The 17,576-nt window shown below is 33.3% G+C and overlaps 1 protein-coding gene across 1 annotated transcript in view; it reads left to right on the top strand.

Annotated features, from left to right (window-relative positions):
• The window catches only part of LOC104522944 (CUB and sushi domain-containing protein 3), a gene marked incomplete at its 3' end in the record, with an annotated part of 213,163 nt that overhangs the window by 81,262 nt on the left and 114,325 nt on the right, over positions 1-17,576 (top strand). Inside the window, exons 10-12 of the mRNA XM_010165366.2 lie at positions 300-416; positions 7,015-7,230; positions 7,849-8,037. Of these exons, the coding sequence (XP_010163668.2) occupies positions 300-416; positions 7,015-7,230; positions 7,849-8,037 (522 nt within the window). The remainder of the gene's footprint in view (positions 1-299; positions 417-7,014; positions 7,231-7,848; positions 8,038-17,576) is intronic.

Below are 17,576 nucleotides of genomic sequence, written 5' to 3'. Positions count from 1 at the left end.
CTGCTGAACATAATAACTTTCACAGAGTCTCAAGAAAATGTGAAAAAACAACTAGGGAAACTCGCTTTTCATTTTTTTAGTACCTATTAAAACACAAGACAATTATTCATTGATTATGTGTCTTTTCATATTGTATGTTGTATGTGGAATCACTTTATCATTTGACCAACTATTGTTTAAGCTTTATTAAAACCAGAAGTTTGTTTTTGGTTTTTTTTTAAAGGGGGTTTTTGTATATTTTCTCTCATCTGTAAGTTTTATATTAATTATTTTATTATTAATTTCTTTGTTATTTCTAGCTTTATGTGGTGGAGATGTTAGAGGACCTAGTGGAACAATTTTATCTCCTGGTTATCCTGATCTGTATCCAAATTCACTGAATTGTACATGGACTGTGGATGTTACCCATGGAAAAGGTAAATAAATCCATTTCTCCTTTTCCACCTTTTTTTTTTTTTTTAATATGTAAGTCCAATATTCTGTTCTACATATGTAGATCTAGGTTAGCAGCAATGAACTGTTGCTTTTTTGTTTGTTGATTCTTATTGCAGTAATTCCTAGAACTCCAGAAGTGGACTATTCCCTAATACTTTCCACAGAACAGAAAGTCTCTAAAAGTTTATAGTCTAAGTAACAGTTGAATGTGTTCATACTAATTAGTACAGGTGAAAGAGGGTGAATGCTTTTTTCATGTTGATGAGAAAATGCCTTATCTTGGAGAGAGATTAGCTGGAAGTAGTCATTGATATTGAGTCTTGGTATCAACAGAAGAATCTGAAGTGAAAACTTAAGTGAAGATGTTATTACGTCTTAAAAAAGGAATTAAGTTAATGAGAGGGGAGTTGTTTAAAAGATTGCTCATTATGCTAAATTTTACCTTATGACTAGCTGTTGACAAGGAAATGTCAGAAAGAAAAGTCCTATTATTTTGAAGAAGAGAAACTGTTTCAGCTTACCAAGGCATTTTCTTGATGGCAGCATATAAAAGGCAGTTCAATATTGATTTATGGATTGAATAAATAATATAATATAGAAATAAATGTAGAAGGAAAAATAATAAATAATGGAAACCAAAAAGAGAACATTTAGAGAGGTAAGAAAGAATTACATACTGACTGATCACAGAAGCTGAGGGACGGGAGATCTTTAAGAAAAGGCTGATTATTTGTTAAAGTCAGATTTCAGGATAAACATATAATACTGGTTTGAACTTTTCTCCGAGAAAGGATGTTAGTAAGAGTTGTTTCAAAGAAATACAAGACAAGCAGGAGAGGTTAAAAGATGCTTAGGACACAAATGAAAGCTGGGATGTCCAGGTCGTTAAATTTCTTTGAAATAGTGTGTCCTAGATGCTTTTAGGTGAAAGGTTTTTGGACTAGATGAGAAGAGATGGGTCAAACTTTTAGATTTTTTTGTTCATCTTTTATTTTAAATATGGGGGTGACTGCATAGAACTCTTGTATTATAAGTGGAAAGAGCTAGAGAAGCATAAGAATTTTTTGTTAAGGGAAGGAGAGAAATAAAGATAAGTGTCACAAGAGAAATTAAATATAAATAGAGTGAGGTGATAAGAACACAAAAAGGAGAATTGCACCTGTAACACTGGAAAGAATACAGAAAAAGGAATGAAAGGGAAAAGAAGGAAGGCAAGCTCAATTCTGATTTTCATTAGTTTTCTCTGTGAGGGCATGAAAAATGTGACAAAGTATACTGATGATGTATTCCTCTAAGAAAAGAGTTATTAATAATGTAAAAATAAGACTTACCTCACAGAGAATTGTGCTGATCTGTGATCCTCTTTTTCTGTTTCGTTCAAATAGTGTGATAGTTCCTCATCTAGATGTTAGGTCACTCTGTGTGTCCCATTTAAAACGCCCTAAAGTGTTAAAGTGGCAAAGTGTATCTCAGAATTACTGCTCCAACTATTCTGCAGGCTCTTCTTACTACCAAATGATGCCATTGTGTCAGTATAATTTTCTTGTAAGTATCCACAGTGAAAAAGTATTCTGAAATTACTGAGCCTACATCGGATGCTACATTTGCCCTTGTTACATCAGATATGATAGATGGCTTTTAGAATTACAAGAATATAAGATACTGTGGATGTTTTGCAAAAGAGAAAGGATGTGGGAAGAATATAACTGTTCTTATGGATAAGCAAGAAATACTGATATAAAGTGTAAGAGAACTGTTAACCTTGAGTAATTTAGTATGCATCCTATCTGAAAAGCTATTGGAGAACCAGTCCAAGCTTTGTAATCTGGGCATTGAAGAGAAGTAGCAGAGACGGATAAGAGTTTAGCTTTGTGGAGTAATACGTGACTGAAAATTATGTCAATTCTACAGTAACATTAACCCATATTAAGCCATGTTATTCAGGATTCATGAAAGACATTTTAATAACACTTCTAATTTTCTTAACATAAAAATGCGATTATGGAGGAATGTAACGTATGAATTGGGTTTTTGGGTTTTTGTTTTTGGTTTTTTTTTGGTTTTTTTTTAGAAAATTAAATAGGTTATATAACTATAAATGTTACATTGTACTTGAGCATTTTGATTCATGCTGCTCGAAGATCTAGAAACAACTGAAAAGTGAAGATTTGCTATGAGTAGGAAATATTGTATGAACTGCTCATATTTTGTTCTTGTTGGCAAAAACGTACTAATACTTTAAGTTCTTTCTGTAGTATTACATGAGGAAGAAAGACAATAAGTCACAGGTTTACTTAATTTAGCTTTAAACTTCTGACAATATAGCTCTATGTCTGAGTAAGCTAGTCCATTAGGCCACTTCTGTATTTAATGGGCAAATGCATATATCTTCAGTATATGAGTCATCTCACCCTGAAAAAGTATCTAAAGTAGACTGAATAAACCATCCTCTGAAGGTACCTATTTGTCTCCATCACCTAATGTCCAGGGGTTTTATATAGTCCCCAGATGAATTGTCCATGGGGAGGCTGACTAAGTTGCAGATAGATACCATTTGGGAAAATTAATCCCGTACACATAAATGGGTTCTTTTAAAGTGAGGGAGAAAAACTTTGTTCTGGAAATCTCATTTTCTGCTCTATTTAATGTCTAATATAATTCCAACTTCAGAATCTCAAGGATTATCTTCTACTGGTCATCAACTAATGATAAGGGTTTTTGGGGTTTTTTTTGTTTTTTTTAAAAAAGTTCTCTTTAGCCTTTTTTATTTTTGATAAAAATTTGTAGTTTAATGTCAGACTGCCAAAAAAGTGTATATTTTAACTTGTAGCTCCAGAATGCTGTGGGGAACTTCTTTAAACACATGTTCTTATGTTGCAACTTCATACTGCTATTACATAAGAGCAGGCATTCAAATGCATATGTTTAGTTTACATCTGCTAAGAAAAATAGCAGGTTCTGTGTTTGTATACACTGTCTTCAATAAAAGAAGATGTAATATAAATATATTTTTTTAATTTTACTGTTCAAGTGTATCTAAACTTCCAGAATTCTAGAATGGTTTTTCATTTGTGTTCATGTGGACCAGCAGTATGATTCCTGAATGTCCATTAAAACTTGATATGATTATTTTTTTTTAATTTGTTTAGTAGGGAATGAAACATGCATTTTAAAAATGGTTAATATGTCCAGTAATTGGTATTATTTATGAAGAGAAAAAGAAGCATCTATCATGACAATAATTATTGAATTTTGTCTGTGGTTAGCATTCAATTCAATATATGGTGAACTGAAATTTGTGGAGAATTAATGGTAGATTTTAAAGCATTTACTAATAGAACAGTTAATTTACCCATCCCCCAGCAGTCTGGATTGTAATATTGAGAAATGACATTAGAGTGTTATGTCCTGTTGTCTTTGTTTTGGATTTAAAATATTCCCCTTAAAAGAAAGCGGCATGTGAGGCAGAATGAGAAGGAATCTACCTGAACATAACTTTTAAAATTCTTCTCTGGAACAGACACAATCTGTCACACAGCATATATTAATGTGATTAGAATATTTTCTGAAGAAAACTAAATTGTACAGCTACTGCTGGGATATACCTTGGGATTTTGTTTGGAAATGTCATAGCAATCTGGAAAATTGATTGAAACGGTCCCTTGTGTGTTAAACCTTGAGTTTAGTGTTTCAGCAATATTCAGTGAAGCTTGGTTCACAGGAAGTGCATTATTTTGGGTTTCTACCATAACATTTTCTTTGACTTCTCTGATTTTGTTATTGCTGTATGCATGCACACATAAAAAGGTCCAGAATGGATTTGGAGTGCAGTAAATGCAACAAATGTGCCTTGAATTTCAGCCTTATTCTGTATGTATCACATTTTTCTCTTAAGTGCTTTCTTTTCCTGTCAGATCAACAGTGTCTCCTATGTAAAACTATGATAAAAATTTAAACCATTTATGAGTTTATCAATCCCAAAGCTAAATTTATATGCATTAGCTCATAAGATATGTAGTCTAACTTTGATTCCAGAATTCATTGTTAGATTTTTGCCAACTTATTTTCACACACATAGGAGAATAAACAGGATACTCAAAGCACATTAATAACTTTGCTCATATAATGATTAAATTAAGAATTTTTTAAAATCCAGAGTAGGTTTCTTGGATTATCTAGTTTTATCCTATGCATAAAGCCCAGTCCCATCTTGTAATTTCTATAGCAGTGCTACTACATAAGCATGTGTTTCTCTGAATCTGCAAGACACACCGCATTGAGTCGGGGGACTATAAGAAGAGAAGGAGGTATCCAGTTGAAAAAACTGAATAGTTTTCCAGTATCTTTAGAGGGAAGCAAAATCCAGAGGCCTCTAAGATCGAAGGATTATCTCTTGTTGCTCCCATTTGTATGTCCAGCTGATAGCAAGACTAAGCATGTATTCCTAAGATGCCAATATGTACATACTCATATACAGCTGGTCACACAGACTAACATGGACAGAGACAAGTGTTTTTATTGGCACACACACAAGTACCAACAGCACTGAAGCAGGCATGAATACCACGGGCAGCCAAATCCTTTACCTCCATCTGTACTGATGCAAACAGGAAGGAGTTTGCTAGGAGTGACACAGACTCACACATGCACGTTCTTCTACAGCCTTCAAGGTAATGGCCCAGGAGTTGGCCCCCAGGTGCTGCCCATCCAGGTGCCCCCTGACCTCATCCTGCTTGCCAGATGGTCCATACTAACATTCACTAGTGGTCACACATGTACTCATACTCTGGACAGAGGACATGCTTACACACTAAATAGTCAGAAACAGAGTTTAAAAAGAATAGAGAACAGGATATGGTGGTTAGGTGCAGGGATTAGTGAGAGAGGCTTAACCTACCCCATTTCCCCACCCTTTTTTCTCCCTTATCCACCATGCTCCCTCCCCTTACCTGCCTTTGGCCCTAGGCATCCCAAAAAATGTTTTGCGGTCTCCAAATACCATTTAAAAAACCTCATATTAAGTTTTACATAATCTCACAAATTCTCTCAACTACTTCACAGTAAGTTTCTCATTTCCATGAGACCCAAGGCAATCTTTCCTTCATTCTAGTCAGTTACTAAGTTCTGGTTGAACTGCAGCATGATTACAGTGATACATTCAATGGTCCATCAGTCAGAAACTTAAGAGTTCTGATCTTTGTTAGTGTCTCCACTAAATCCTGCTCATTAAAGCTTCTGTATATGTGTACATAATTTATTACTTCCCTCATTTCTTGTCTTTGCTTTCTGTACTGAAAGATCCTTGACTAGGTATCCTCATAAACAAATTGTTCTTACATTCCAGATACCCTTACAAGCTGTACTTACTAGGTGTGATTAAGTTGCATTAACATAAATGTCTAATGGCATTTGTGACAACCTCAGGGATCCAATGTATTGTTAAAAAAAACCCAAAAAACCTGCAAGGGAATTGTATCAAGAACTTCTAAAGCTGCATGTGAAGTTTCAGAACGATGACCTCCAAAAGCAAAAGGACCATGAGTTTCCTATGTTTAGACAACTGAATCAAGCACAGTATATCTATTTTCAGACTTGGATTTTTTTACCCTATTTGGGAAGTTCTTGGGTGGGTGGAAGTGGGAAGCAGAAGTATTTGTTTGCTTTTTGATTAAATTACATCTACTGTTAAAAATTTGTTGTCCATGAGAGTACCCAAAGATTATTAATTTTCATATACTATATTAATCTTCAATCACATGCATTGGTCTTCGTAAGCATTACATCATTAGATGTATTTTACAAAGCCTGAGTCATTGGTTTATAACTTATATGATAAAACTGAAAACCCTGTTACCCTAGAGGTCTCAATAATCACTTAAGCTATCTAATATCTTCTCCTGTTTCTATTTCTTGACTTTTCTGTTCATTCTACCCAAAGATCATGGTCTAATTATAGAAATGTGGAAAAAGTAATTTAATTGTCTGTCTTGACCTTTAAGTCTTTTTATTGCTATTGTGTTCCAGGATATATCTTCCTTTCTAGATGTGCAATTTATATCTGATGTTTTGCAAAAAAACGTATTGTTGGCATATGCCAAATCTTATTAAGAAACCCCTCTTTTTTGAGGAGGATGTGCTGCTGTTACTGTATGTGCCATTAGGATGTAATGTCATATATTTTATAACCTTTCCTTTCACTGCTGTTGTACAAAGATACTGGTGACTAAGAAATAAGGTTTATCTTTCCCCTTCTGCCATAAACAGTTTGTAATTTTGAATATACATAGTGCATCATTGGATTTTCCATAAAAATGGAAGCATATATCTTTGAATTCTATAATTCAAACATCCATATTTTGCAGCTAAAGGCAAAAGTGAAAGGTAGTTCCAAAACAAAAAAGACCTGCTGAAAAGATATTTTAATACTTCATCAGGAAAGTTACTAATTTTTAGAAAAATCAGATTATCTTCATTTTCTGAATCATGATTCATATTGAAATGCATGAATGTAATCCTTGGCTTAATTACATTGATGTTTACAGTGTGATATGTAGATCTAATTCTACTTTTTTCTAATAGGAGTGCAGTTCACCTTCTACACCTTTCATTTGGAGGATCATCATGACTACTTACTAATAACAGAGAATGGCAGTTTCACACAGCCATTAGCACGTCTGACTGGCTCAGAGCTTCCTTCAACAATCAATGCTGGTCTCTATGGAAATTTCAGGGCCCAGTTGCGCTTTATTTCAGATTTTTCAATATCATATGAAGGATTTAATATTTCTTTTTCTGGTAAGGAAATACCTGTAATACTTGGCTACTGAAAAATATTTTTGTTCAGTATTTTATGTAAAGAGAGGAAAAAAAGTTTAAAATTCAAGTTATTTTTATGAATACATGTACTGAATCATAAAATTATACAAGTTGTTTCCTATACACAACAATTTTAAAGCAAACAAACTTCTGTGTCTCTGTAGAGACATTTCTGCTACATGATAAGATGGCAGTAAACTGTAAGACACATTATCAAACAAGGGGAGGAATCAGGACTAGTGTAATTTCAGTTAGTGAAATTCCAGATGAGCTCAAGTGTCAATTATTTAGGCTTTTATGCTCTGCCATTGTTTTCATTTGTTTTATGTACCTGGGACATTTATGGCTCTTACAAGAGTGATAAAGCATGTTGTGTTATGCATCTTAAAAATGTAAAAGTATTCATTAGTCTTACTTTTTAATGTAGTATAATTGCCAATTGAACATTCCTGCATTCCTTTTGTTTTTAATTCTGAAATCTGTATTGATAGTCAGGTGGAAATATACAGAAATTACTAAACTGCAAGATTACAAATACAATTGACAGAAAACATGTTGTTCGCACTCGTACAAGCTGACTTGCTCTCTTGTTTTCAGAGTATAACCTTGAACCTTGTGAAGATCCTGGGATCCCAAAATTTGGTAACAGAATAGGATTTAATTTTGGAGTGGGAGATATTCTGACATTCTCCTGTTCATCTGGATATCGTTTAGAAGGAGCTTCAGAGATTATTTGTCTTGGTGGTGGCCGTCGAGTATGGAGTGCACCTCTGCCAAGGTGTGTGGGTACGTGGTCAGCTGCTTTCATTTGCTTGTATGTGTAGTCATTGTCCATGGATTTGCAGATTCCCAGCACTGAAAAGCATGGTAGTACACCTCTTACTTTTTAATGTACTCTCATATTCTCCATATCTCCTTTGTCAAATTTATTTAATCTTTTCTTAATATATGTAGTACTAGAACTACCAGTGGACTTCATAGTCTATACTTGAAAAGATTTCAAACTGAGGGCACAGTGCTTACTCTTATTTTGATTAATACGTCAGGAAAAATGGGTATAAATTTAAATCAGCATTTACCAGTTCAGATGCCTAATAATTGATTCTTTTTTGTCGATGTAAGTTTCCAAGTGATACCTGTATTACAGAATTGTGTAAATGTAGTTAGAGCACTTAGACCAGAGTTATTTCATAAAAATAGGTCTATGTTTTAGTTCTTTTGAGAACTGTTAAAACAACAACAAAGTCTCTAAAAAGTAGGGTAGTTTGTAAGTTTCTGTATTTTATTTATTTATTTAAGAGTATATGCTCTATAGAAAGTTTTATATATGAAAATATCTGTACCAGTGTGCATTGGACGTATTTTATTTTTTCGTACTAAATTATATGGTAGTAAAACATAAGTTTCCTTCAGAATCTGATTGTATGGTAACTATTGATTGATTATGTGCTTGCTCTTATCCAGTCTTAAGTGTGACTGTATCATAATTTTCATGTCCAAACTATTTCTATGCTTACCTTGGTATAACAAAAATTCTGAATTTGGCATAAGTGACATTTATGTATACATCTAGAGAAGAGATGGTTTAGAAGCTGAGTCAGTGTAATGCATGAATAAGTTATTTTTGTGTTGGGGTTGATGGATTTTTAATCATAAGAATAATAATGAATGCATGCACAATTGTGAAGATGGGTTAAATTTTAGTAATAAATTTATGGAAGTGTTAGCATGCTGAAAATGAATTGGTAAATTATGAGTAAAGAAGAATTTGCGCAGAAGCATAAATGAAAAAAAATTGCTATTTAGTTTTCATGACACCGTACTTCACCATTTAGCCTGAGAGCCGGGGATCTCTTCCAGTGGTGGATGCATTTAGCAGTGTAGACACAGGTAACGCGACCAAAAGGCTTCATTGGCATGTGATAAAAGTGCTTCCATTCACATGATGGTCACAATTCTTCTAGTCATGTGAAGGGAGATAGTGTTTGTGGCCTTCAGAAAAAGTATGGGAATCATCAGAGTATCAGAACAATTGGTATTATTTGTGACTGGCTCCTTTTTCACATACTCCTGACGTTCAAGGCTCTAAGGAGCATGGAGGTTAAGACAGTAAGAAAGAATTTTTCTAGTGGTGTTCATATGTCATTTATTGTCTGCAAATGGACTTTATGGGATGTTGGACTACTAGTAGTCCTGAACTTTACTAAATTCGAAATTCAAAAAATCAGTGGAATCATAAATATCTTGTGAAAATTCCCTAAACACTAAAAGACTGAATTTAATAGATTAATGGTATTTTACACAATTTTTTTTGTTTCCAGTGCTTAAAATTGAGAGTGATTCGGGTTATTAGATCCCTTAGATTGCTTGAAATTTGCCATGCAATTAAATGTAATAATCCTCAATTTGGTAATACATGTTTATAGGTTTATGTATTAATTATCTATCTTGGTTTTACATATCTGCTATTTTTTTTTTCTTGAGGATTTGTCAAGATTCATAGCTTATTAATTTATTTTAGAATTAAATATAATAGATTTTAACAAAGATTAATGCAAAGCTGACTTAAATGTGTTGTAAGCTTTAATTTACAGACAGGAAATAAACCATAATATGGTAGCTATGGCAATATACCTAGTCTATGAACCAACGATTTCAGATTCTCAATAAGTCATCACAGGATGATCTTCTGCTGTCTTTCCTGTATTTCTGGTGCCACATACTGAATCAAAAGAACAACATCAGCAACAGAAGGCACATTCTTCAAATGTGAGATAGGTCTACTTGACATGGTGCAGAGAGTCTTGGAAATGCATTTCTACACTAGATTTCCAGTAGACTGAGAATATTTAAGAGTTAATAATTAGTCTCTCTGTAATATCTTCAAGCACAGACTAAAACAAGCAATACTGTCTGTATTACTGAAACTAGTTTTTATACCTATTTCATCATTATGCCATGCATATAATAATGGCCAACTAAAGTTCCAAACTACTAACCATACTGTCAGCATTTGAAAATTCTCAATTTGCATTACTCTCTGACTTACTCCCCATGTATTTTTATTTCCTTTGCAAACTGAGGAAAAGATTGTGCTCTTCTGTGTATTCATCTGTATATTAGGAAAACATCACATGGACATAGATGGGACATTTTTTAACTGGCCAAAACTCTAGTTAAATTATCATTCTCTTTTACCCTGGGCAGACATAGCAAAGGGTTAGCACATCAGTTTAAACCGTCTTCTTTATGGGTCCGAATTTCATGTCAGAATTCTTTCAATCCTCTGAGTCCAGTAAAGAAAAATAATAATTTGGATTTTTCTTGAAAATTACAGACAATTAATGGACAAAGAAGAACTCACTTTTTTCGAAAAAACTTAAGAAACTTTCATGTGAGATTCTAGGAATTAAAAAAAAAAAAAAAAAGAGAGAGAGAGACAGGAATCTTTATATTACTTGCTTTGAACTTTAACATGGATGGTGAAAAAATCTTTTTTACTCTGAGTAATAGATTCTTTAAAAATCACTTAAAGTATGAATACTAGTTCACTTGTAGCTTTTTGTAGAAGCCAAATCTAACCTCTAGGTAGCCCTGAGTAGTCAGGATTTTCAACAATATATTAGGGGCATGTTACCAGCTTGTGATACAGAGCACAGGTATCATCTTAAGTTTGTGAATATGCAGTTTGGTTATTTTCATAGGGTTGTAGTGCCTCTGGACTTGTTCTGATGTATTCAGAGTTCAAATTCCTCTGCCTAGTGCTCTTTATAATTTTCAGTGCCATAGTTAGCGTACAAGAAGACAGCTTGAATTTCCCTGTAACTGTGTTATAGACAAAGGGAAAATATTGAAATAGATAAAATTAAACTTTTCTGATAATCAGTAATGGAATGAAGATGATTAAAGAGCTGTAAGAATGTTGTCATTCGTTAGCTTTATGCTTCCTTTTCATGCTTCATTCTAATAATAACCAAATGCAGTGTTCATATTCAGCATACACACTGCTTTCTTAGAATTACCTCTGTTTCTAGTGAAATGTAGAAAGTTGTCACTTTTATGCCAGGATTTCTCATGTCTTTTTTCTCCCTTACCCTCTTCCATTTTCTTTCTCCCTTACCCTCTTTCTTTCTTTCTTTCTTTCTTTCTTTCTTTCTTTCTTTCTTTCTTTCTTTCTTTCTTTCTTTCTTTCTTTCTTTCTTTCTTTCTTTCTTTCTTTCTTTCTTTCTTTCTTTCTTTCTTTCTTTCTTTCTTTCTTTCTTTCTTTCTTTCTTTCTTTCTTTCTTTCTTTCTTTCTTTCTTTCTTTCTTTCTTTCTTTCTTTCTTTCTTTCTTTCTTTCTTTCTTTCTTTCCCTCCCTCCCTCCTTCCCTCCCTCCTTCCCTTCCTTCCTTCCTTCCTTCCTTCCTTCCTTCCCCGTTTATTTTTTATTCATAGAGTCATATAATAGAATCATAGAATGGTTTAGGTTGGAAGGGACCTTGAAGGTCATCTAGTTCCAACCCCCCTGCCATGAGCAGGAACGCCTTCCACCCTTCTTCCCTTAGAAGGCTGAACAATAGCCAAATTGTATTACCTTTCATTGTAAATGTTATGTCAGAATTTATACCCATAATTGTTTCTATGTCTGTATAAAGAATATAATCTAGTCTCTCCATAGCATCCCAACTGTGTAGGGACTTTTCCTTTGGCTTTCTCAGGGCCATACAATTTCTTTCCAGTCTGCTAAACCTTAGGTGAAAGACACTGACTTTAAAAACTTGTTTTCTTGTGCTTGTATGCTACTTGCACTTACATTTCTCCTTATAACATTTTCAGTTCATTTTTCTCAGTATGTCCTAAACCGAGTCTCTGATGTTCTGTTCATATAGATTTCCAAGGAACTATACCCCAAAAATTATGAAAAGCAGACAATCAAGCATAAAAAAAATCTACAAGCAAATCCATTAATTTATGTCATGCTTATTTCAGATTTTTCAGATAATATTGTATATGGATCTTTGCTGATAAAGATTTTTGCTAAGGTGATATTTTTTTCCTGTTTACCAATGTAGCTTCTGTGCCAAGCTTTAGTTAAGGTGCTTTTCAGGGAATACCTGAGGAATGAAAAATGAAAATGTCTGAAAGATTATATTGTATGAGAGAAAAAATAAATTCAGTGTTGAACTGAAGCACAGTTATGTAACCAATAAAGTGAAAATTCTACCACAGATACATCTGCAGTAATTGTGAAGTCCCTTAATTAGCTGGAGATCCATTAGCTACCCTTTGCACATCTTATTCCATATTGCCATTAGAGTCTTGCTGCATAGCTTTATCCATTTCTGTGCATACACAAAACTTAAAGCAAAGGTTGTTTTTAATATTTTGTATTTGAAAAGGTGTCCTTTTACTAGTTTTAACTGAGTTTCCTTTTAATGTGTGCAATGTTTTGGCAGCATGAATTTTCAGATTAAGGATTATGATATTCAATTGTAAGTGTGTCATTGATTCCTCTCAGAACAAATTAATCTGAATCTTTCTTTTGTTTGTCAGAAGTAAATTTATTCCTTTAAATATTTACCCTGTCATTTCTGAATATCTTGTACTTCTGTTATTTTCTTCAGAGATAGGATATCCTGAACAAAGCAAAATACAGCCATTGAGGGCTCACCATCTGTTAGCATAATGGCATTATAATGTGATACACACTTTCTTAACATTTGTTATGTATTTTCAAATTTTACTTCGTTATAACTGTTGCTGCTCACTATGTGGAAATTTTCACTAAATTCCAATGGTTCTTGAGTTATTTTGGTTTTGGGATTTTGTGTTTTGAGGGTTTTTTTTTGTTTTTAGTGAGACTGTTATAGTTAGTTTAAAGGCAAATTGTGCACATTGGTTGTTTAAATTTTCCCAATATAGAATATTTATGTGGGATACATTTTACCTTGTTAATACTAATGCAGAAGCTCCTTTGTCATGCTATTTCTCTATCCTCCTTTGCTTGATTGCAGTGCAGGAGTATATTGTTTAAAGTGCATCCCCATTCTTGTTAGCTGGAGCTATTAATTATGAAAAATAATAGTCATGTTGCAAGTATTCTGATGAAATAATCAAAACTAAGCAGAAGAATTGGGTTTGATTATTAAATAAAATCATAAAGCAAACGTCTGAGTTAGGATTGTTAGCTTGGAACTAGAAAGCCATAAAGACCTTAATAAGAAGGGACTGTAAAGTCCTAGGCCTGTTCTAATCTTTAACTCAGTAACAGAATCAGAAACAATGCATCTGTGTTGTAGTGTTGCAAGGATTGAAATTTATTACTCTAATGCCCATAGAAGCTTGAAAACTGTTTTACTGACCACTGGGATGTGGAGAAGAGCCTGTAGAGACAAGTCCTTGGGACAAGGTCATTGGAGGGTTTTTTCTTTTGAGTTGGTGGTCCGTGGTGGTCACAGAAGCAGATTATGTATGATTTTTTATAACATAAACTTTACTTCATGCACTGTCAGGTATGCACAATAAGTGGAGCGATCCCCCGTGCATCCAGCACTGCAATAAAGAAGTGCCTGCTTCTTAAGACTACGTTGGTGTTAAGAAGTTTATTCCCAATTTCAGTGACAGTAATAATGTAAATAATTATTTCTAACACTTATTTCTTTCTTATTTGGCCATTTTAGTAGAAACATCAACTACTGTGAAACTATGTATAGATCTTAAATATAGGACCTTCTCAAATCTGACAATAGTGTCTTTCATTATAACATAAACAATGCAGTCAGATAACAGCCAAAAAAGTATGTGCAAATTATATTGAAAGTAAATTTAATACACAGACAGCTAAATAAATCTTTTGATGTTCAGATCAGCTCTGATGTAGATGAATGTACTGCATATAGATAATGAAAATATTGCAGTTATTCAATATTGGCTCTGTGAAAGGAAATCTGGTCTTTTAGAACAATCTAAAATAAAAGTAAAAATCTATTCTTACTAAATGAAGAAGACAATGTTCTTTTCATTTTCTTCATCAGCATAGGGTTTCCTGTACTTAACTCTGTCAGGATACCACAACATTTGATGACCTCATAACTCAGGTTATTCAGGGAAAGAATGCTTCAGTCACAACTTAATCCTTTCAGGATTTTCTTGTTATCCTCTGTTTTGTTGTCTTGTTTTGACAAGAGTCTGTTTTCTTGCTTATGTCTGCCATCAGTTAAAGAAGTAGAATTTCTGAAGAATAACAGTTTTATAAGAAAAGGTTGAGCACTGAATCTTTCTGAAGTAACTGCTGATTTGCAGTCTTCTGCCACTGTTGGTCAAAGATAAAATCCTTTTTAAAATGCTTTCACTTACTTGCCCAGTCAAGCTGTTGCAGTGCAGTTAGGCTCCTAAACAAGATATAACATCTTTTCAAAATACAGAGCTGCTATTTGTAGCTCTTATATTTTGATTCCAATAGACTGTCTTAAAGAAAACAGTGGCTGAATTTCAATCTGTAGCAGCATTTCACACTTTTTGTTTGATGATTATTTACGATGAGCACTTCATCAGCTGAATTGTGAGAAATCTTGCAAAATTCTCCTAATAGAGCATATTTTTTTTTAAAAAAGCCATTAATTAAAGAGTTATTTTCAAATGGTTAAATTACCCAAACAGATGCATTACATTCCTTTGTTACAATAACAATGGTGTTTTACATGATTACAGAATTTAAATACACTAATAAACAGTAGTTTAAACTCATCTGTTTTATTATGGAAATGTGCAATGAACACACATTCATAACCAAAAGCGTAACAGTAATTTCTTATAAATAGCTCCTTATATCAGTATTTTCTTTTCATTATTTTTCTTAGAGTTTTTGTCTATTTTCCTTTCTGATACTGAAATGATTCTATATTTCCCCTTAAGTCCAGAAACAGTGATTGACTTCAGTCTTGGTATTGCATCCTTGTACTTTATATAAGGCTGAATTAAAGTCTTTGTGGAAACATAACTGGATTTTGGAATATTTTCCTTATTTCTTTTTTTTTTTCCTACAAGCAAAATGTGTAGGGTAGGTTCTAAGTTTCACCTGAAATAAGTGGATTTTTTAATAAAGATCTTTGTTACTAAAATGAAACATGTTTGTAATTTCTGGTAACAACTCTAAGTATGTTTTTAAAGGGTGGATACAGACTTTATGTTCCTCTGTAATTTTCCCTTTATTTCTGAAATAGTGTTTTGTCCCTTCTTTACTCTCTTCTATATTTCCCTCTTTGAATATTTTCCCTTAATTTTATCCCAGTTTGCCTCTTCAGTCTCTTTTTTCTGTTACTCACTAATGCCTGTTAAAAATATTTTCCAGACACTTAAAACAAATCACATATGTTTAACGTTTTTAGTAATTTTAAACTTAAGAACTCAGTTAAAAGTCATTTTTTTTCCCTGACACTTTTTTACTCAGCACTTAGCTGCACATAGAAGTACTATGGTCTTTTTTATTCATGCTTTAGTATTAACATCAAAGAATAGAAGGAACCATAGGTTACCTGAAGTTCCATGTGATTTTAAGCAACATAGCTGTGTGTTCATATTTACAGATAGAAGTGGAGATTGGCAGATAGAACGATCTATGCTGTAGTTTGGAAAGTCTTACAATACTGATCATGTATCTTACCTGTTTGATTCTGCACTTATTCATAACTATACTGCTGGATTTTGTGCATGTGTTTGGTTTTAGAGAAGCCAGGAACTAACAGATTTTTTGAGAATCCCTTTGAGAAGCATACAAGAGAAGCTACTGTTGTAGGCTACAGTTTGTTCTTCCTTGGAACTATAATGATATTGAATGCTATGGGAAAAATATTTTTATACTGTGGTTTTCATGACTACTATTACTAAACTTGCTTTCTGTTCTGCTAACATGAGACTTGAGATCACATATAGAATCACAGAACGCTTTGAGTTGGAAGGGATCTTTGAAGATCATCTAGTCCACCCTCCTTCCATAAGCAGGGACATCTTTCACTAGATCAGTTTGCTCTAAGACCTATCCACCCTCACCTTAAACACTTCCAATGATGAGGCATCCACAACTTGGAACACAGCATTCTCCCTCTACATTAAGAAAAGTACAAACAGATTGATAAATAGTGTGGCATGAAAAATTTCCTTATTTTTAACAGAAAGCGTAGCACGGGCCTCAAATATTAGTTAAAATTGTCCTAACAGTTGGCTCACTCCTGTGTTCCAATTTTTAAAAAATTGCTTTGAATTACAGTTATGACAAAAACCGAGTTGTTGGATCAACTTAATACCATAATTACCTTGGGCCTTTTGACTTATTTATCCCTCTGGAATGGGAAGGGATATCCCACAAACTTGAAATTACAATCATTTTACTCCTATGTGTTGTAATTCAAACTGACCTATATGCCTTCAGAGTAGCAAATACCCATTTATTTGAGAATGAAATAAAGGGATAGGCTTGATCATGAGGACTAGAAGGTTTTCCACTTCTGTCTAGATTATGTGTGTCCAACTGTTCTAAGACAAAGTGATGACACCTGAATTATGTGGGTACTTGTTCTATATCACTATTGAATTAAATATAGTCATAAAGCATTTATTCTGCTTTGATCTGTGTCTGATTTGGCTTTCTGCACAATATTTGTTTTAGCTGCATACAGAAAGAAGAGTTAATCAATGGGGTTTTTTTGTCATTTAATGTACAAATCTTATATACAAAATATGTATTTCAATATCCTGGACTTTGCTCAAACAAGTCTGGTGAGGGAATTCTAATTATGCTAATAAACAATAATAGCTCTTAAAAGAGGTACCACAGATTTTTTAGACATCTTTTCAAACCATTAAAAATACCACAAAGTTTTGCACAATACATTTTTTTAATTCTGTAAAATTGTAAACCAATGAATTTCCCAGGTTAAAAGAACTGGGGTGTGTTTTCATGAGACTGGGTAAATTAAATGGCAAGAATATTGGAGTGATCCTGAAAACAAACATAAACTCAGAAAATGTAGTGTTATGGTTAACTTTAAAATTAATCTGAATCTGTTAAAAAGAGAGGAAGTGCTCTTGTCCTTGCACTATAACGACCACATATCAAGACTAAATAAAAAGGGAAGGAAAGAATTGTACTAGTATATTAATGTTAAATTTAAACACCTAGTACCTCAACACTAAAAATGTCTTCATTAAAATTATGTAAATAGTCCAAAGTCTGATAGTAAATGAAAGTTAGTTATTATTACCTAATGCAGCATTGCTGCAAGTTTTTATGGTTTTGGGAGTTTTTTTGTGATTAACTTAATTACCAAAGTCCTCAATTATAAGGTTT

This window comes from Antrostomus carolinensis, unplaced genomic scaffold (genome assembly GCF_000700745.2).
Source record: "Antrostomus carolinensis isolate BGI_N321 unplaced genomic scaffold, ASM70074v2 scaffold253, whole genome shotgun sequence".
In the NCBI taxonomy this organism is placed as follows: Eukaryota; Metazoa; Chordata; class Aves; order Caprimulgiformes; family Caprimulgidae; genus Antrostomus; species Antrostomus carolinensis.
Note: the sequence above shows the minus strand (reverse complement) of the source record. Positions and strands in the feature narration are given on the sequence as shown.